Below are 22,693 nucleotides of genomic sequence, written 5' to 3'. Positions count from 1 at the left end.
TGGCAGCAAAAAGTGGTCCAACACAATATTAGGAAGGTGGCCATAATGTTATGCCTAATCGGTGTAACTGAAAAGGGGGGTTAGATTAGTATTAGATTAATACTACATAGATTCATGTTTGCTATTTACTGCAGATGTTAGATCAGACTTTCTATTTATGATCTATTTCTATTCCAATTCTTTCCTCAAAGGGGTGGCTCAGTGGCTCAGTGGGTAGCACTGTCGCCTCACAGCAAGAAAGTCCTGGGTTTGATTCCCAGGTGGAGCGGTCCGGGTCCTTCCCGTGTCTGTGTGGGTTTCTTCCCACAGTCCAAGACATGCAGTTGGGTGAATTGGAGATGCAAAATTGTCCATGACTGTGTTTTAATGACAATAAAAATTTCAACTGATGAATATTGTGTAACCAGTAACTACCTGTCCTGTCATGAATGTAACCAAAGTGTGTGATGTTAAAATCCTTATAAATAAATACTTACCCCAAAGTATTTTCTTATTTTCCCCCTCGAAGTACACTCACAACCTAAGCTATCATAGCTGTAGCATTTTAGGACCAGTTGCATTTGAGTTAGACAGATCAAGTGTAATTTTGCCATTATCCCATTTAAGTATTGCCACTAGATTAGTCTGAGGTACTCAAATCCAGCAATTTATTTTGGCTGTATACATAGCTATTACTGTTATGTCTTAAGAAATCCATTTCTCACCCTTCTGCCCAGCGTTCATATGTCTGGCTGGGCTGTCTGCTGCGTTTGAACTAAGCCATCACAGTGCTAACCTGGAGAGAATGATACGGGCAAGGTAGCACTCAGCCTAACGTTGTCACAACGTTTCAGAAAATTGTTGAAGGGTTGTGAGAGCTCAGGCTTCACTGTTCCCATGTTCTTGTCCTCTCTCTGTGTGTTTTCTTCTGTCATTGTGTTCTGGGTATCTGATAAGCTGTCACGTTGTTGTGTTTCTCCTAAAAGGCATCGAAAGAAGCAGGGAAGGCACTGGTTTGCAAGACTAACCCCACGTTTGACACTCAGCATCACCATCTCTTACACTGCCTGGAAAAAACGACGGTAAGTGTCTGCATGTTTGTTTTAACCTATATTGTTTTGGGCATTTAAGTATAAGGGTCAGCCTTACCTTGAAAAATGTAGCTGCGTTACATAGCAAAAACAGTTAAATCGTTCCCCTAGGTTTATATTCAACAGTTCTGTGAAAAAATCCTTTACCGTCAATTATGAAAAATGCTGTCACACTAAAAAACACTTTATTCGGCTGTGTGGGTGCTTTTAAACAGTGTGGATTTAATTAAACAAAACTAAATACAAGAGAAACATCTCATTGTGCTTTATTTAACAGCTTTTACAAAAAAAAAATGCATTACTCGGAATGAGAAATAAAGCATTTTTATTAAAGTTAGGTTTAGTCCTGGGAACAGTAAAAGCCTACTGTTTGGAATTTCTTTCCCCAATTTGATTGTGAAGATCCACAAACAGTTCCTTGACTTCATGGCTTGGTTTTTCTTCTGACAGTGCTGTGTAAATTGTGGGCCCTCACAGACACAGATGTGTAACACAGGTGGACACCAAGTGAGTTTTAAATACATCTAAAGGCAACAGGATGCACTTGAGTAGCATGACATTTTGCTAATACTTCCATGTCACAATTATTCAACCCCTACATAACATTGCTGAACATATAATCTGTCAATCTATATGACTAGGTGAACATATCTGATTGCAACTGTATATATACACTGATCAGCCATAACATTAAAACCAGTACTTCTACAATTACTGACTGTTGTCCATCTGATTCTCTGCATGCTTTGTTAGCCCCCTTTCCTGCTGTTCTTCAATGGTCAGGATTCCCACAGGACCACCACAGAGCAGGTATTATTTAGGTGGTGGATCATTCTTAGCACTGCAGTGACACTGACATGGTGGTGGTGTGTTAGTGTGTGTTGTGCTAGTATGAGTGGATCAGACACAGCAGTGCTGTTGGAGTTTTTAAATACCGTGTCCACTCACTGTCCACTCTATTAGACACTCCTACCTAGTTGGTCCACCTTGTAGATGTAAAGTCAGAGAATTTTTGGTTGGTGGACTATTCTCAGTCCAGCAGTGACAGTGAGGTGTTTAAAAACTCCAGCAGCTCTGCTGTGTCTAATCCACTCATACCAGCACAACACAGACTAACACACCACCACCATGTCATTGTAACTGCAGTGCTGAGAATGATCCACCACTCAAATAATACCTGCTCTGTGGTGGTCCTGGGAGAGTAGAACAGCATGAAATGGGGCTAACAAAGCATGCAGAGAAACAGATGGACTACAGTCAGTAATTGTAGAACTACAAAGTGCTTCTATATGGTAAGTGGAGCTGATAAAATGGACAGTGAGTGTTGAAACAAGGAAGTGGTTTTAATGTTATGGCTGATCAGTGTGTATATATATATATATATATACAGTGTATCACAAAAGTGAGTACACCCCTCACATTTCTGCAGATATTTAAGTATATCTTTTCATGGGACAACACTGACAAAATGACACTTTGACACAATGAAAAGTAGTCTGTGTGCAGCTTATATAACAGTGTAAATTTATTCTTCCCTCAAAATAACTCAATATACAGCCATTAATGTCTAAACCACCGGCAACAAAAGTGAGTACACCCCTAAGAGACTACACCCCTAAATGTCCAAATTGAGCACTGCTTGTCATTTTCCCTCCAAAATGTCATGTGATTTGTTAGTGTTACTAGGTCTCAGGTGTGCGTAGGGAGCAGGTGTGTTCAATTTAGTAGTACAGCTCTCACACTCTCTCATACTGGTCACTGAAAGTTCCAACATGGCACCTCATGGCAAAGAACTCTCTGAGGATCTTAAAAGACGAATTGTTGCACTACATGAAGATGGCCAAGGCTACAAGAAGATTGCCAACACCCTGAAACTGAGCTGCAGCACAGTGGCTAAGATCATCCAGCATTTTAAAAGAGCAGGGTCCACTCAGAACAGACCTCGCGTTGGTCGTCCAAAGAAGCTGAGTGCACGTGCTCAGCGTCACATCCAACTGCTGTTTTTGAAAGATAGGCGCAGGAGTGCTGTCAGCATTGCTGCAGAGATTGAAAAGGTGAGGGGTCAGCCTGTCAGTGCTCAGACCATACGCCGCACACTACATCAAATTGGTCTGCATGGCTGTCACCCCAGAAGGAAGCCTCTTCTGAAGTCTCTACACAAGAAAGCCCGCAAACAGTTTGCTGAAGACATGTCAACAAAGGACATGGATTACTGGAACCATGTCCTATGGTCTGATGAGACCAAGATTAATTTGTTTGGTTCAGATGGTCTCAAGCATGTGTGGCGGCAATCAGGTGAGGAGTACAAAGATAAGTGTGTCATGCCTACAGTCAAGCATGGTGGTGGGAATGCCATGGTCTGGGGCTGCATGAGTGCGGCAGGTGTTGGGGAGTTACATTTCATTGAGGGACACATGAACTCCATTATGTACTGTGAAATACTAAGCAGAGCATGATCCCCTCCCTCCGGAAACTGGGTCGCAGGGCAGTGTTCCAGCATGATAATGACCCCAAACACACCTCTAAGACGACCACTGCTTTATTGAAGAGGCTGAGGGTAAAGGTGATGGACTGGCCAAGCATGTCTCCAGACCTAAACCCAATAGAACATCTTTGGGGCATCCTCAAGCGGAAGGTGGAGGAGCGCAAAGTCTCGAATATCCGCCAGCTCCGTGATGTCGTCATGGAGGAGTGGAAAAGCATTCCAGTGGCAACCTGTGAAGCTCTGGTAAACTCCATGCCCAGGAGAGTTAAGGCACTTCTGTGAAATAATGGTGGCCACACAAAATATTGACACTTCAGGAACTTTCACTAAGGGGTGTACTCACTTTTGTTGCCGGTGGTTTAGACATTAATGGCTGTATATTGAGTTATTTTGAGGGAAGAATAAATTTACACTGTTATATAAGCTGCACACAGACTACTTTTCATTGTGTCAAAGTGTCATTTTGTCAGTGTTGTCCCATGAAAAGTTATACTTAAATATCTGCAGAAATGTGAGGGGTGTACTCACTTTTGTGATACACTGTATATATATATATACACAGTTGCAATCAGATTTGTTCACCTAGTCATATAGATTAACAGGTTATATGTTCAGCAATATTATGTAGGTCTTGAATAATTGTGACATGAAAGTATTAACAACATGTCATGCTACCAGTGTTTTAAATCATAGATGCATGCATATAGTGACTGTGAAACTATGGTGAATGTGCTGTAAATCTAAGGTTGTATATTGTCTGCATAACGGTGAAACCTAAAGCTATGATTACGAATGATCTGGCCTGCCGGGGAGTTGTATAGTATAAAAAAGAATGGGTCAGAGAACAGAACCTTGCGGCACTCCATGAACAACTGTAGCAATAGATGACTTGTGAATACCTTTAGAGATAAACTGTTGCCTGTTTGTGAAATAGGACCACAACCAATCAAATTATAAACCTGAAATACCAAATGATAAAGGTAGCAACCCAGCATCAGTAGAAAGTAACAAATCATCAACATCATCTTTAACAGAGTAGTGTCTGTACTATGCAGTTTACACAAACTTGACTAGAAGGGTTCATACAGATTTGCTTAGGAAGTCATGAAGTTGTAAGGAAACAACTCTTTTCATCACCTTAGCTATGAAAGAGGTTAGAAATGGGCCAGCAGTTCTAGATATGGGCCAGCAGAAGGTATGGTTAGGCTATTGGAGACTAAACAGACACACAGGACTTGAGAAGAGCAGTAGGACCAGGGTCAAGAAGACAAAAGCAGGAAGACAAATATGAAATAATCTCAGCTACAGTAGTTGAATCATTCAGGTTAAAGTCAGACAGACTGTACTATAAAGTTGGGTAGATTGGCAGTCCATACTACAGTAGGGAAATGTTCTTTATTTTATCCAAGAAGAGATCCTGAAAGGTCTGACATTAAAAGGGGACGCTGGGAAGAAATGTCTGGGGATGTTGAAGAAGTTTGTTTATGGTGCTGAACAGTTTTAGTAGTAGTTCCTGTTTTCTTGTAGAGGCACTTAAGATGCCTTCCATTTGCCTTCAAGGTCCTGAGCTGAAGGAGAGACCAGTTTAGTTTTAGGAGGGGCATGAATGTGAATATGTTTGATACAGTGCCAGTGTAAAGTAAAACCGTGTCATCATGACAGGAGAATTCATAGAAGTTTGAAGTGAAAGATGTGTGATGGGAGTCAGAGAACAACTGCATATCAATAGACTCACATTTGCAAGAAGAGATAAAGGTTTTTTTCAAAAGGTTTAGCCATGGGAGTCCTTAGATGATGTTCAATCAGCTTATGGTCGGTGAAGCCAACATCAGAACCAGTAAAAGAAACATTGATCTAGCATTTGACCATGATAATACGAAGGAAACTAATATGCTGAGTAAAACTGACACATTCAAGGACTGCCAGAAACTCAGCAGTTGGTGCCAACATGAATATCAAAGTCACCCAGTTAAATAATAGTGGAGCAGATGTAATATGCCATTGTTAGCTGTTCATTTAGATCAGACAAGAAAAGAGAACCAGATTTCAGAGAACAATTGCAGCAAAGGAGTAAACTTTAAGAACTATTCACAAGAAGTAACATCATGACAGACCACTTCTTTGACATTTAAGCTACTGTGGAATATTATAGCTTTCCCTGTAATACATGGCCTAGAGAAATAAGTATAACCCTTGAGCAAAGTAAGTTTAAGTGGAGATAATCCCAAGCCTGTTGCCAGGTTTCAGTCAACAAAAGCATGTACAAGATTATTGTGGATGAAGAGTTCATTAATCAGAGACTCCTTATTAGTAATTAATCAAGTGTTTAAAAGACCTATTTAAGGAGGAATCATGGTTGTGGTTATGAAGTGTGGGTATCCAACTTGCAGAGAGTTTAGAGAGCACCATGGTTAATCCCACTTGAAGTGCAGATCCCAGAGCTTGTCTGTAGGTCGAGATAACCAGGATACAGTCTTCTGAGCCATGGTAAGCTGAGGGAGAACAAGAAGACCAGTGGATATACTTTATTTGACACACAATTCCAACTGAACAGCATAGTTAATTCGTCTGAGATAACAAGCTTTTTAATTCACCTGCATAGTGTGTGAACAACATTGCAGGAATACAAGACAGTCCAAAAAACAATGGTCAGTGAGGAAGAAAAGAAGAGCATGTGTAGTCTAATTTTACTGACATTCATAATGAATTTCCACAAGGCAATAACAACTTAGACTTAATGAAGACACCACGTTAGCCAAAACACCATAACTCAGGGTGCAGTGAAGCACCCTGTATACCCTGTATGCCCAATATGCTGACAACAGCTTGAGTGAGAGGTAGAAACTCACCACTGCTGCAACTGAGAAGTGCAGGATTGGAGTAAAAGACTACCAAGGTCTAGCAAGGTTCAAAGATCAAAATCAGGAAAAAATGACTAAGTCTATGAGGGACAGAAAAGCAAAAACACATAAACAGGAAAAGAAGCACTAGAGAAAAGCAAGCAAGGACACACTCAGCTTATTGTCAAACATTTACATTTTTGGCATTTAGCAGATGCTCTTATCCAGAGCGACTTACAGAAGTGCTTCCACAGTAAATATTTCCCTACTTAAGTAAATAACATTCCAAGGATACAAATCTGCTGTAACCTTGTTAGAACAAAGGTGTTTTTTTTATTAAATAAGATGCAGGATGCTATAGAACAGAGGTCACTAACAGGCGGACCGCGGTCCGGGTCCGGACCCAGAAGCTGTCCCATACGGACCCGGACCTATAGCCAAAACAGAAAGTTAGGATTTGAAACCTGACGGAGCGCTTCTATTTTAACCGGCGCAGCTTTTGTAGTCTTTACGGTAGCGGTTTAGCGGATGAGAACCAATCACGTGACACCACTCAGCCAATCAAGTCTGTGCATTCCAGCCGGTAAACACTGCGACTGCAGTGCAGACAGTTGAGAGAGTTAGAGGCGAGTTACATGTGAAAAGACGGTGGAAAGAAAAAGAAAGATAGCGAATGTAGAAAAAACGAAGGGAGAGATACAGACAACTGTGCAGGAGAAAGTTGAGAAAAAGACGAGTGAGACAGGAGACAAATAGCGCTCTCCAAAAAAGAAACGTGTACAGCGAAATTACAGCATTTAATCCGTGATGGAGAGACTCATTTCTGTTCTTACTTCCCACTGGAGCACAATTTATTTTTATTTTCTCTTAATTTGATAAGAGAAAGGTTTTATAAGGTGGGGCGGTCCGGGTCCTCTCTGTGTGTGCATGTTCTCCCCGTGTTCGCGTGGGTTTCCTTCGGTGCTCCGGTTTCCTCCCACAGTCCAAAAACATGCAAGTGAGGTGTATTGGAGATACTAAATTGTCCATGACTGTGTTCGATATAACCTTGTGACCTGATGAATCTTGTGTAATGAGTAACTACCGTTCCTGTCATGAATGTAACCAAAGTGTAAAACATGATGTTAAAATCCTAATAAATAAACAGACATTTGATTTGACAGTTAATGATAACATGCAGATGTTGATACAACTACTAGGCTACATTATACTATATTGTATATATGTTATAGTGGTTAAGGTACTGGACTAATAAACAGAAGGTTGCCGGTTCAAGCCCCGCCACCACCAAGTTGCCACTGTTGGGTCCCTGAGCAAGGCCCTTAACACTCAATTGCTCATTGTGTTCCGCTCATTGTGTAAGTCGCTTTGGATAAAAGCGTCTGCTAAATGCTGAAAATGTAAATGTAAATATCAATATATTTACATTATATATATACGTACAGGGGTTGGACAAAATAACTGAAACACCTGTCATTTTAGTGTGGGAGGTTTCATGGCTAAATTGGACCAGTCTGGTGGCCAATCTTCATTAATTGCACATTGCACCAGTAAGAGCAGAGTGTGAAGGTTCAATTAGCAGGGTAAGAGCACAGTTTTGCTCAAAATATTGCAATGCACACAACATTATGGGTGACATACCAGAGTTCAAAAGAGGACAAATTGTTGGTGCACGTCTTGCTGGCGCATCTGTGACCAAGACAGCAAGTCTTTGTGATGTATCAAGAGCCACGGTATCCAGGGTAATGTCAGCATACCACCAAGAAGGACAAACCACATCCAACAGGATTAACTGTGGACGCAAGAGGAAGCTGTCTGAAAGGGATGTTCGGGTGCTAACCCGGATTGTATCCAAAAAACATAAAACCACGGCTGCCCAAATCACGGCAGAATTAAATGTGCACCTCAACTCTCCTGTTTCCACCAGAACTGTCCGTCGGGAGCTCCACAGGGTCAATATACACGGCCGGGCTGCTATAGCCAAACCTTTGGTCACTCGTGCCAATGCCAAACGTCGGTTTCAATGGTGCAAGGAGCGCAAATCTTGGGCTGTGGACAATGTGGAACATGTATTGTTCTCTGATGAGTCCACCTTTACTGTTTTCCCCACATCCGGGAGAGTTACGGTGTGGAGAAGCCCCAAAGAAGCGTACCACCCAGACTGTTGCATGCCCAGAGTGAAGCATGGGGGTGGATCAGTGATGGTTTGGGCTGCCATATCATGGCATTCCCTTGGCCCAATACTTGTGCTAGATGGGCGCGTCACTGCCAAGGACTACCGAACCATTCTGGAGGACCATGTGCATCCAATGGCGGTGCCGTGTATCAGGATGACAATGCACCAATACACACAGCAAGACTGGTGAAAGATTGGTTTGATGAACATGAAAGTGAAGTTGAACATCTCCCATGGCCTGCACAGTCACCAGATCTAAATATTATTGAGCCACTTTGGGGTGTTTTGGAGAAGCGAGTCAGGAAACGTTTTCCTCCACCAGCATCACGTAGTGACCTGGCCACTATCCTGCAAGAAGAATGGCTTAAAATCCCTCTGACCACTGTGCAGGACTTGTATATGTCATTTCCAAGACGAATTGACGCTGTATTGGCCGCAAAAGGAGGCCCTACACCATACTAATAAATCATTGTGGTCTAAAACCAGGTGTTTCAGTTATTTTGTCCAACCCCTGTATATATATATATAGTTAAACATTCCAGACCTTTGCTTCAAGAAATTTTCTCTAACTGGACCCCTTTAAATTTTAGTTGAATACCCCTGCTATAGAAGGTTAGAAAGTGCATGTTAGTTCTCAGCTTAAGTGCTAGTAAAGAGGTGGATCTTTTATCATATTTTGAAATGGTATTCAAACAGACAGGGGAATTTTGTTCCACCACTTGAGTGTCAGAATAGAAAAGAGCCTTGATGCGTGTCCTTCTCGAGGTGTGGGTGGAGGACCAAGACGAGCAAGGCTTTTAAACAGAAGTGATGATTGTCATTGGAACAAGTGGACTTAGTCAAATAGAGTATAAAATACTGTGGAATGAGCTGTTGAAGAAAAGTCAAGGAAGGCAATGGGCATGGTGGAAAACAAGTTAATTAGCACCATCACCAAGATGTGATTGATAAAACTTGCACTTGCACTGGCCAGTAGCCACATATGGATGTAAATCCTGGACATTGAAGAAAGAGAAAGAAAGACACATTCAGAACTGCTTAAAATCTCATGGAGGAAGATGAAGACCACTAAGCAAGTGTGCAAGATGGCCAGAACAGAAAAGGAGCTGCTGAACCACATTAAGTCTCTCAAGTTATTTTACTCTGGGCATGTGATGAGGCACCCACATGACAACATGGAAGGCAGTGTTATGGCAGGACTTGTGGAAGGACTCAAAAGACGAGGAAGCTACAAGCAAAACGAGACACAGGGCATTAGAGAAAGCTACTTATTACTTTAATTATACAAGGCTTACAAGAGACATGGGATATGAAATAATGCCAGTATGTATGTACATTTCTTAAGTATAAATTCGAGTTTGCAATATATAATATATGTTAACCCTGTATAGGAAGTGAGAGTTCTGCCAAGGCAACTCAAACAGCAGTAGTAGATGAGCGATTGTCTTTACATTTGACTTTACATCTACAAGGTGGACCAACTAGGTAGGAGTGTCTAATAGAGTAGACAGTGAGTGGACATGGTATTTAAAAACTCCAGCAGCTCTGCTGTGTCTGATCCACTCATACCAGCACAACACACACTAACACACCACCACCATGTCAGTGTCACTGCAGTGCTAAAAATTATCCACCACCTAAATAATACCTGCTCTGTGGTGGTCCTGTGGGGGCCCTGACCATTGAAGAACAGGGTGAAAGCAGGTTAAAAAGGTATGTAGAGAAACAGATGGACTACAGTCAGTAATTGTTGAACTACAAAGTGCTTCTATATGGTAAGTGGAGCTGATGAAATGGACAGTGAGTGTAGAAACAAGGAGGTGGTTTGAATGTTATGGCTGATCAGTGTAAGTCACTTTGGATAAAAGTATCTGGTAATGAGTTTGAATATTTTGTTTACTAATTCCTTTAGTTCTGCTGTAATTGTCTGTTGAAATGCCATTGCCTGATTGATTGACTGCGCCATCATTAAACTGGCAGCAATTCACATATATTTCAAGTCTATAAGTACAGAATGACCCATTTGCTATAACCTTCATTTATAATCTTTGTGAAGTAGCATTTGTTCAGTTCCCCATATATATCCTCTTTCAAACAGGCAATACTGTTTCTATAAATGCCACAAAGCTTTACGCTTCTCATAAACCAACCACAGCCCCTGTCTGTGTTTTATTCCAAATCACATGTGGCGCCACAGTTGTAAATAAACGTTCGTCTCTGGAGACCTTATTGTCAGGTGTTGCAGAGAAAGTGACACTTATTGTCTACCTCTGCTAGCTGGACTAGCTGTAACACAGTGACTATGTGGGTTGTGACCCACACTTCCCAACCTAGGGCACTGCTCTAGAAATCAGGATGGAAAATTCTTGTGTGAGGCCAAAGCACTGGAGACTCATTTGGGATGCAGCCAAAGCCACAGTGCATCGGAGCTCAGGGACTTTCTGTGATCTCCATTTAGGCTGGGTCAGATTACTGATATCAGTGCGTGGTGTTTTTTTACAGACCGAGTTTGTTTATGTGGGGCAGATTTGCACTCAAGTTTGTATTCTGTATTGGTCATTTTTAATAAGCAGAACTAGATATTTTACTTACAGATTAGATCAAGAATAGAAAATTATGCTTATTAAGAGGAATCAGAGTGATTATTCGTCCTAGATATTTTGTAAACATATGAAACATTTTAGATACAAGCATGTATGCATGTCAAACATGGCTTCTTGTTTAACTGGGGTATAAATATGAGGTGACATTTAGACCTAATTCTCTTATGAAAGGAATGTATCTCTATATTTTCAGCATGCACAATGAGAAGGTTAGATTAAATAATTAAAGGATCTTCAGGTTTATTTGGCAACAAACACCAGAGCTATGTTTGGTGCAGACACAAAGATTCCCTATGGTGAAGAATGATACCTTATACTGTATTGTGGTTAGATATTTCCACTTCAATAATCCAAAGCACACTTCAAAATCGACACAAAAATTGTTTTAATAATTAGGGTTTTTTCCAGGGATATCCCAGTTTCTATAACCTAATCCAAAACCTGCAGGATGAACTGAAGACCTGAGTTCACAAAAGTTGACCTTTAAATCTGGAGAGATTCTGTATGAAGAAATGGTCTGAGATCCCTTTGCATGCTTTCGAGTTTCACAGATTTTAGAAAATACAAGCTATTTAAAAAATAAAAATCATGATAAGATGTAAGCTTTTTTTTCTTTTTTTTCTTCTATTCTTACATGTTTCCCTATTTCTTTTCTCTGTAGTTGTATCTCCTCTAATGCAGCAGACCCTGACCGAGGAGGGTCTTACCTAAGACACACCCCATCCTACACGTGTAGTAGCCAGCCACTTATCTATCTATATACAGCGGGGAAAATAAGTATTGAATGCATCAACATATTTCTCAGTAAATATACTTCTGATGGGGCTATTGATATGAAATTTTCACCAGATGTTGCTAACAACCCAAGTAATCCACACATACAAAGAAATCAAAACAAGTAAGTCCATAAATTAAGTTATGTGTAATAAAGTGGAATGACACAAAGTATTGAACACGGTTATTGAAATTTATTTAATACTTAGTAGAAAAGCCTTTGTTGGTAATGGCAGCTGCAAGACGCCTTCTGTATGGAGAAACTAGTCGCATGCATCGTTCAGGTGTGATTTTGGCCCATTCATCCACACAAACTGTCTTAAAATCTTGAAGGTTCTGGGGGCTTCTTCTATGAACTCTTATCTTCAGTTTTTTCCATAGATTTTCAATTGGATTTAAGTCGGTCAAGTCGGGTGATTGACTGGGCCCTTCTAGCAGCTTTATTTTCTTTCTCTGAAACCACTTCAGTTTTTTTGGCAGTGTATTTGGGATCATTGTCTTGCTGAAATGTCCACCCGCGTTTCATCTTCATCATCCTGGTAGATGGCAGCAGATTCTTATCAAGAATGTCTCGGTACATTTCTCCATTCATCCTTTCTTCAATTATATGAAGTCTGCCAGTACCATATGCTGAGAAACAGCCCCACACCATGATGTTCCCACCTCCAAATTTCACTGTTAGTATGGTGTCTTTGGGGTGATGTGCAGTGCCATTTCTCCTCCAAACATGGTGTGTGCTATGATATCCAAAGAGTTCAATTTTGGTCTCATCTGACCAGACTATATTCTCCCAGTATTTCATAGGCTTGTCCAAATGTTGTGCAGCAAACTTTAAATGAGCTTTAACATGCTTTTACTTCAGCAATGGAGTCTTGAGCGGTGAGCGTGCCTAGAGGCCATGGCGGTTGAGTGCATTACTTATTGTTTTCTTTGAAACAACTGTACCCGCTAATTTCAGGTCTTTCTGAAGCTCTCCGTGAGTGGTCCTTGACTCTTGGACAACTCTTCTGATTATTCTTTTGCCTCCTCTGTCAGAAATCTTGCGAGGAGCACCTGGCCATGGCCGGTTTATGGTGAAATTATGTTCTTTCCACTTCCGGATATTGGCCCCAACGGTGCTCACTGGAACATTCAGAAGTTTAGAAATACGTCTGTAACCAATACCATCAGTATGTTTTGCAACAATAAAGTTGCGAAGGTCTTTAGAGAGCTCTTTGCTTTTACCCATTACGAGATGCTTCTTGTGTGACACCTTGGTAATGAGAAACGTTTTATAGGCCATCAATTAGGACTAAACCACCTGATATTAATTTGCACTGATAGGGGCAGGATTGCTTTCTAAATACTGACATATTTCAGCTGGTGTTTTGGATTTTCATGCCTTTTTGCACCTCCTTTTCTTCATGTGTTCAATACTTTTTCTCTGTGTCATTCCACTTTATTACACATAACTTAATTTATGGACTTACTTGTTTTGATTTCTTTGTATGTGTGGATTACTTGGGTTGTTACCAACACCGAATGCAAAATTTATGTCAATAGCCCCATCAGAAATATATTTACTAAGAAATATGTTAATGCGTTCAATACTTATTTTCCCCGCTGTATCTGCCAATTTTAAATATTTGACAATTGACTAATACATGAGATGAGCTTTTTAATCTTTACATTTTACAATTATGGCTAATAGCATAATGGCAAAGATAATGAATTAATAAAATGCAATCATAATCATATAAAGAATAATCTATTCATTGTTATATTAAGCCAAGTGCTGCTATTCTGACCAAGTTTTTGGAAATTGTTGTTTTTATTACGTAGAAGTACACTTGGGTGGGCAGCATTGACATTTATTCTGTTTTGTCTTCCTTTCGACCTTTCTCCTCCCCAGCCCTTTCTCCAAGGTCAGAATACTTGCTCTGTTTGTCTCTAAACGCACCAAAGTGAACATGAAAAAAATATTATGAGTAAACAGCTGGTATTTCTTATTATGATTATAACCAGAAACACTGATTCATCTCTTGGACTACTGTATACTTCTTACTACATCTGACTAGTACTCATTTTCCTACTATTTTCAACTTTTTTATTTTAGAGGCTGCCCAAAAACTGGCCAATGCCACTGCAACCCTTCCTGTTGCTCATAATGACTCAGTGTAGATGAAAGCTGACTGTAGTAAAAATAAAACTACTTGCACTTAACCATAGCTTTCATTAATACTGTTCTTTACTATAAGCAATTACAGCTACATACAAATATGCAATAAATGAAAGCTATTACTGTCTACTACACGATCAGCCATAACATTAAAACCACCTCCTTGTTTCTACACTCACTGTTCATTTTATCAGCTCCACTTACCATATAGGAGTAGGTATTATTTGGGTGGTGGATGATTCTAAGCACTGCAGTGACACTGACATGGTGGTGGTGTGTTAGTGTGTGTTGTGCTGGTATGAGTGGATCAGACACAGCAGCACTCCTGGCATTTTTAAATACTATATCCACTCACTGTCCACTATTAGACACTCCTACCTAGTTGGTCCACCTTGTAGATGTAAAGTCAGAGACGATCGCTCATCTATTGCTGCTGTTTGAGTTGGTCATCTTGTAGACCTTCTTCAATGGTCACAGGACGCTGCCCACAGGGCACTGTTGGCTGAATATTTTTGGTTGGTGGACTATTCTCAGTCCAGCAGTGACAGTGAGGTGTTTAAAAACTCCATCAGCGATGCTGTGTCTGATCCACTCATACTAGCACAACACACACTAACACACCACCACCATGTCATGGACAGTGAGTATAGTAACAAGGAGGTGGTTTTAATGTTATGGTTGATCGGTGTAAATTGTACATGCATCACTACAATAACACTTTAAACCTTCACATGGTCACATTTTCTAACAAATATAAGGTAAATACATTAACGTTAGTTGAATACACCCATGACTGTTGTTGGTTGTTGACTGTATGGCTAACTAACTTCAGTAACTTAGCTATGATAGCTAATTTTAGGAATGGTTAATTGATTAGCATTTGTGAATATGCCTGTTTTCCACAAAAAAGTTTCTACTTTACTGTCACTATTTAGCAAAATGTTGTTTACTTCCACAGTTACAGTTCCAGCACAAATTGACATGCTGCCGTTAATGTTACCTTTTTATGCAAGTTAGAGCATTTATAAAAACTTAGCTGAGGTAAGGTGCTGGTGGCACTGTGGTACAGTATTGGTAGGACTTCTGATGGATTATAACATTATGCAAAGCTAGTGAGTGGAATATGTTTACAGTGGAATTTTGCTATTCATGCATAATTTCCCAGGAGGCTGTTCAAAATGCAATTTGTATAAATTTCTAGTCAAAATTTCCCATTAGGAATAATGTAAACTGGATAAATCCATTCCAGGCCCCCAGATGATTGAAGATTATTATACAGAAAAGCTATTAAACCAACAAACATACATGAAATAAATGAAGATTTTAATAAATGAAAACATTACCTGTACTGAAGAGAGCTGATGACATAATGGAAGGTGGAGAGAAGGAGGGATGGAGAAACACTCCATCAACACTACTTGTTTTTTTGTTGAATTTTTTTTTTTCAATTTTAATTATATGTGACCTATTCACACAAAAACAATCACTCCTTGTGCCACTTAGCCCTTAGTTTCTTTTCAGTCTCACTGCTTTCCTTTTAGGGTTGGTTGAATCACTATGGTTGAATCATGGACCCATGAGTACATTTTTTTTTTTTTTAGTTTTTGTATAAATGATGCATAGCAAACAAGAGCCAGCGAGAGACTGATCGTGTGACTTGGACTTGGTGGGGATGGACAATGAGGTTTGGTCTGAATTCCAAAGAGAAGCATGAACACTGAGTCAGTTTTTATTTTTCGACAAAGGCCGAGTTGTACGAGTAGAATGGCAGACGAATCATAATATTAAAAGGGGGAATTTTAGGCATATATGAATTTTAGGGGGTGCACATTGTGATTATGGCCTTACGTTTAGATACACCGATCAGCCATAACATTAAAACCACCTTCCTGTTTCTACACTCCATTTCCAGCTCCACTTACCATATAAAATCACTTTGTAGTTCTATAATTACTGACTGTAGTCCATCTTTTTTTTGCATGCTTTGTTAGCCCCCTTTCATGCTGTTCTATAGTGGTCAGGACCCCCTCAGGACCACTACAGAGTAGGTATTATTTAGGTGGTGGATCATTCTCAGCACTGCAGTGACACTGACATGGTGGTGGTGTGTTAGTGTGTGTTGTGCTGGTATGAGTGGATAAGACACAGCAGCGCTGATGGAGTTTTTAAACACCTCACTGTCACTGCTGGACTGGGAATAGTCCACCAACCAAAAATATCCAGCCAACAGCGCCTTGTGGGCAGCGTCCTGTGACCACTGATAAAGGTCTAGAAGATGACCAACTCAAACAGCAGCACTAGATGAGCGATCGTCTCTGACTTTACATCTACAAGGTGGACTAACTAGGTAGGAGTGTCTAATAGAGTGGACAGTGAGTGGACACGATATTTAAAAACTCCAGCAGCGCTGCTGTGTCTGATCCACTCATACCAGCACAACACACACTAACACACCACCACCATGTCAGTGTCACTGCAGTGCTGAGAATGATCCACCACCTGAATAATACCTGCTCTGTGGTGGTCCTGTGGGGGTCCTGACCATTGTAGAACAGGGTAAAAGCAGGTTAAAAAGGTATGTAGAGAAACAGATAGACTTCAGTCAGTAATTGTAGAACTACAAAGTGCTTCTATATGGTAAGTGAAGAGTGTAGAAACAAGGAGGTGGTTTTAATGTTATGGCTGATCAGTGTATGTTCTTATGTAAATTGCTTGCAATAACATATTTCAACATCAATAACATTAAATAATTCATATTTTTTTAAATGAGTTTTGTATGTCAAAATAATCATTAAAAAACTGAGGAATTTGTTTGGCTAGAATTATCATAATAATATTTTTTCCCCTTTTTACTCCTCAGAATCATGAGTTTGTGGATGAGCAGACATATGAGACGAGCTGTATGGAGGTGTCGGTGGTCAAGCCGTCCACCTCACGCTCCTCTTCCATCTCGTCCTCGCCTCATGGCATAACTTGCTGCTCCCGACGCAACAAGCGCAAGAGCTTCAACGTACCCAACTCCAACATGGTGGCCGGGCACCGAGACAGTGTGCAGGAGCTCAGCACCATTCAGATTAGAGAGAGGCCTCTTAGCAACAGGTACGTACCATCACGCACAGACTCTGAACAGCAGGCTACTTAGCTTTCCTCACACGCACAGATATACAGACATGGATTGTGTATAATTTGGGCATTGTTCCAACATCATTAGCAGGTCAGACATGGGCAGCTGTGGCCTTCACCCACCACTGTTCCATAGACATGCAAATACACTGGAGGAACTGAGGTCAAGACTCTTGCATGAATAAAAATGAGTCCAGAGTGTGTGTGGGTGGGCATCAGTAATAAGCTGAACATTTTTTTCTAATATAATATAAATAAAACCTAGCAATTCTCCATGATTTTTGTAAACTAGCACAGAGGGCAGGAAGGATTATCAGCAAAACAACACCAACAATAAGCAAGAGCAGCAGTAGCACATGATCGATGTCTCCTCAGCTCATCCAGTGAAAGGAGTGTATGGTATTTGGATGTGGGAGCAGTGTTTCCATACTGACTCATGCTGCTGGAATCCTGTACAGCTCCAGCTGTGGCACCCGCTCACTCCACTGTGTGGTCCAGAAAAACAGCTGGGAAAATACTTTTTTTGTGTGTTTAATTTAGTTCCGTTTTATATAAATTCATTATGTTAATTTTTATAATTGTAATTTAAAATTTACTTGTAATTAATTAATTATATTAATCAATTAATTACAATTATAATTACATTATAATTTTATTTCCTTCTTTCCTCCCTGCTGCTTTTACATTAAATAATATCTCATAATAATCAATATTAATATTGTTTTTTTTTTTTATCATGTCAAATGGGTGGCTCGGTGGATAGCACTGTCGCATTTGATTCCCAGGTGGAGCGGTCCCGGTCCTTTCTGTGTGGAGTTTGCTTGTTCTCCCCATGTCTGTGTGGGTTTTCTCCGGGAGCTCCAGTTTCTCCCACAGTCCAAAGACATGCAATGACTGTGTTTTATATTAAACTGATGTGAACTGATGAACTGATGACTCTTGTATAACCAGTAACTACCTGTTCTGTCATGAATGTAACCAAATGTAATAGCAACACAGAGTTCAAACAGTTCAGGCTGTTTTTTTTTAAACCTGAAATAGTAAAACACGCTAGCACAGTAGAGCTGACATCAGTTCGGAACTCAGCTCTGCCATTCGGCTGGGCTGGGCGGCTATATGATTAACGTTTGGCTGTTGTTCATACAGGGAGGGAAAAGCTGGAAAGGGACCTCATAACTGATGAAATTACGATCTTTGCTGGCTGGTTAATGGTGTCTGCACAGAGTTGAGGGTAATGCGATCAGGGTGTGTCTCTCTGTGCACAAAGCTGATCCGCGTATGAACTCGCCTTGTGCAGGTGAAAAGATGCAGTCGGTGAATGCACACGTGTCGGAGTGTGTGTGTGTCAGTTCGCTCTCCTCAATCAGGGTGAGGGTCAGCACCAATAGAGAGGAAGCATAACGCAATTGGGTAAAAGATTGGATGCGCTAAAAATTGGGAGAAAATGCATTTTAAAAAAGGGTAATGGGACGCAAATGGTCCACGGGCCATAGTTTGCACATCCCTGATGTAGGGCAAGGCCAGAAAATAATGCTTAATGTGTGTGGCTATTAAACTGTATTGTTACTGTTTTCAGGAAACATCGGGTGTCTGTGATATGTGACAATAATGAAATGAACCATAAAATAAATAAAGGATCAGAAAAATGTAACTGCATTTTACAAAGTGATTGGAAAAATGGCTTTCTGGGAAATATAGTTCTTATTTTGCTTTATACAGACACTGTGATGATATTGGTTTAGTTATCACTGTCATTTCTAATCGATGGTTTTGTAATTTAATTATCAAGCTCTGACATTATCATTACTTAACCAAAAACCCATTGTGTCTCTGCAGTCGTTCGAGTCTGAACGCCAAGTTTGAGGAGACAGTACCGCTGAACACGGAGCAGCAGCCCTACATCACCGCAGCGGTCATCAGCATGCCCACTCCACCCGTCACCACGCCTGAGGGTGGAGAGTCCGCCAGCTCACCTGACTTCTTGCGGAGCAACATTGTCCGTGTGTCAGCGTTATAGACCAACACCCTGGGCTGAGGGTCTTGCTTTTATTTTTTGCTAATTAGTAAGTAAGTGGACGCTGGAGGGGATTGAATGGAGTGACGACCAGAAGCCTATATTTCAGCCCTTCTTGGACAACAGTGCCACCTCTGGGCCCACAGTGCCATGGCCTAGGTGCTACGACCAGGGCTTTTACTCATGGATAGGATGAAATCAACCATAATCACCATGCTCGTTACACTTCTTAAAGTATTGTGTGTCTTTAGATTTGTTGTCTAATGGTGGAGAGAGTACACTGAGGCTGAATATATGGGTATTTTTAATTAGATATTAGGTGTGTTTCTGGGGTCCTAGCTTTGTTATTAGGCTTTTAGAAAGATCTGTTCAGACTGAGTTCCTTTTGATACTACAAGTAAAGCTGAGGTTTTCAGGTAGGTGCGATTGGGTCTATGGCTGTGGGTTTAAAACTAACCTTCTGCATGTTCTGCATTCATGCGTCTCTGTCCTCTTTTTGACATTTGGCATGAGCAATAAGGGTTTGTTCCTTTTTTAAAAAATGTGTGTATGCGTACTGTACGTGTTTGTTTCTTAAACCAAACGTTTCTACTCTGTTCCATGCACAATACTTATGTGGGACTTTTACATTTCTGTAAGAGTGCACTGAGTTCTTTCTTGAGACCTAGCTTGACTGAGTGTTTAAAGGAGCGGTAAAATATTTGGAGTCAGAAAAAAAAATCAACAGTGTCTGTGGCTGCCATAGAAAAAAAATATATATATATAAATACATAAATAGATGGCAGGCAAATCAACCAATCAGCACAACGGCGTTACAGTTGCCTGTCTATAAGACTTATATGCATGTGTGTTTTTAGGATTGGAAGGAACACAGCTTTACACAGCTAAAAACAGACATTCCTTTTTATTATGGCACTGATTAGTTAAAAAAATTAGATTACAAAAAGTTGGGACAGCATGGAAAATGCAAATAATAAAAAACACAGAGTTCCTTACATTTACTTTGACTTTTATTTCATTGCAGACAGGATGAACCTGTGATATTTCATGTTTTATCTGCTCAACATCATTTCATTTATTAATAAACATCCATTCCTCCAAAAAAAGTTGGGACTGTAAAGCATTTACCACTTTGTAATGTTGCCATTCCTTTTCACCACACTTAAAAGACGTTTGGCACCGAGAATACCGAGTAATTTAGTGTTTCAGCTTTTATTTTGTCTCATTCTTCCATCAAACACGTCTTAAGATGTGCAACAGTACGGGGTCGTTAATGTCGCATTTTTCTTTTCAAAATTCCCCACACATTCTCTATTGGGGACAGGTCAGGACTGCAGGCAGGCCTGTCGGGTACTCGTACCCTCTTATTCTGCAGCCATGCCTCTGTAATGTGTGCAGCATGGGGTTTTGCATTGTCTTGCTAAAAAATGCATGGACGTCCCTGGAAAAGATGACGTCTTGAAGGCAGCATATGTTGCTCCAAGATCTCAATGTACTTTTCTGCATTAATGCTGCCATCACAGAAGTGTAAATGACCTTTGCCCAGGGCACTGACATGACCGCATACCATGACAGACCCTGTCTTTTGGACTTTTGGATGGTCCTGTTCGTCTTTGGCACATGGCATCCATTTTTTCCAAAAAAGACCTGGAATGCTGATTCATCTGACCACAATACACGTTTCCACAGTGTGATGGTCCATCCTAGATGCCTCCAAGCCCAGAGAAGTCAATGCTGTCTCTGGACATGGTTAACATAAGGCTTCTTTTTTGCACAGTAAAGTTTTAAGTGGTATTTGTGCATGTAACTCTGTATTGTAATGCTTGACAAAGGTTTGCCAAAGTAATCCCTCACCCATGTGGTTATATCAGCTATTGTTGAGTGGCGGTTCTTGATGCAGTGCCGTCTGAGGGAATGAAGCTCACAGGCGTTCAGCTTAAGCTTGCGTCCTTGGCCTTTACACACTGAAATTCAACCCGACTCCTTGAATCGTTTAATGATATAATGCACTGTAGAGGGAGAAACATGCAAATCCCTTCCAATCTTTCTTTGAGGTACATTGTTTTTAAACATTTTAATCATTTTCTCACACATTTGTTGACAAACTGGAGATTCTCTGATCATCTTTTCTCATCAAAGACTCAACCTTTCCTGGATGCTGCTTTTGTACCAAACCATGATTATAATCACCTGCCATTACTAGCACTAAATTGCTCCAATCCCAAAGACAAACCATGAAATATTTTATGTTCAAACTGTCTGCAATCAAATGAAAGTCAAAATAAATGTAAGGAACACTGTATTTTTATTTTATTTGCATTTTCCATACTGTCCCAACTTTTTCTGATTTGGGGTTGTACTTAATGATAAACCATCTAATTCAAAACTATGTATAGGGAAGATATTTAATTATTTTATTGAAACTGTCAAGTTTTGAATATACTGTGAATTTTGTTTTCCTTTAATGTCTACAAACGTTTGTGCATGATGTTTTAATGAATATAGGATATGGACCAGCCAGGCCACCATACCCTAATGCATTATGTCTTTTTTTTTTATTACTTCTTAATGTTTGCCTCGATGAACCTGCGACAAACCTCACTTCCATCTAAAACAGAACTAATTAAACAGAGCTTAGTCATAACACAAGAGCAGAATGAAAGATAAGTTGTGACAGTTTGGTGCAATAATAACAATAAGTCGTGTCTGCGGTTCTCAGTATGTGGGAAATTAGTTTATCGGCGCTATAACAGCACTCCCACGCACTGTCAAATATCAAAGCAGTGTATGCACAAAGGCCACTCTTGAGTCAGACAAATGAATCAGTCATATCTCCTTGTTCTGTGTCTGGCTTGACATTAGCGGCGAATTAGTATAGAATTACGAAGGATCATTTTATTCTTGCACTTTTTACTGATGCCAGAGTGTGTTGTTGTGTACATGAAACAGGAAAATAGCCTTTACAAACATATTCCCAACTGTGCTTACAGAAAGCTTACCATTAGGGTTGGGCAGTAATGGAATTCAAGTATACACACTGCTTATGAACTGCTGCTGGTGATCCGTTGTCCCATATAGGAATGTCCCATGAAGTTGAACATGTCCTACAGCAACTTTGGTTTGATCCTTCATACACTGATCAGCCATAACCATCACCTTGTTTCTACAGTCACTGTCCATTTTATCAGCTCCACTTACCACATAGGAGCACTTCGTAGTTCTACAATTACTGACTGTAGTCTATCTATTTATCTACATACTTTTTTAACCTGCTTTCACCCTGTTCTTCAATGGTCAGGACCCACACAGGACCACCACAGCACAGGTATTATTCAGGTGTCCACTCACTGTCCACTCTATTAGACACTCCTGCCTAGTTGGTCCACTTTGTAGATGTAAAGTCAGAGACGATCGCTCATCTATTGCTGCTGTTTGAGTTGGTCATCTTGT

The 22,693-nt window shown here is 40.4% G+C and overlaps 1 protein-coding gene across 2 annotated transcripts in view; it reads left to right on the top strand.

The window, feature by feature from the left end:
• Nucleotides 1–19,246, top strand: part of kcnd2 (potassium voltage-gated channel, Shal-related subfamily, member 2) — a 251,669-nt gene extending 232,423 nt beyond the window's left edge. The window contains exons 4-6 of one of the 2 annotated variants that reach the window (XM_062994726.1): nucleotides 987–1,061; nucleotides 16,967–17,205; nucleotides 19,066–19,246. In XM_062994726.1, the coding sequence (XP_062850796.1) occupies nucleotides 987–1,061; nucleotides 16,967–17,205; nucleotides 19,066–19,246 (495 nt within the window). Of the gene's footprint in view, nucleotides 1–965; nucleotides 1,062–16,966; nucleotides 17,206–19,065 lie in introns of both variants that reach the window. The other variant, XM_062994725.1, reaches the window with a different exon arrangement.
• Nucleotides 19,247–22,693: the final 3,447 nt, after the last annotated feature.

Source organism: Trichomycterus rosablanca, chromosome 1 (genome assembly GCF_030014385.1).
Source record: "Trichomycterus rosablanca isolate fTriRos1 chromosome 1, fTriRos1.hap1, whole genome shotgun sequence".
NCBI lineage: Eukaryota > Metazoa > Chordata > Actinopteri > Siluriformes > Trichomycteridae > Trichomycterus > Trichomycterus rosablanca.
The sequence above is the reverse complement of the archived record's forward strand: the minus strand, read 5'-3'. Positions and strand labels throughout refer to the sequence as shown.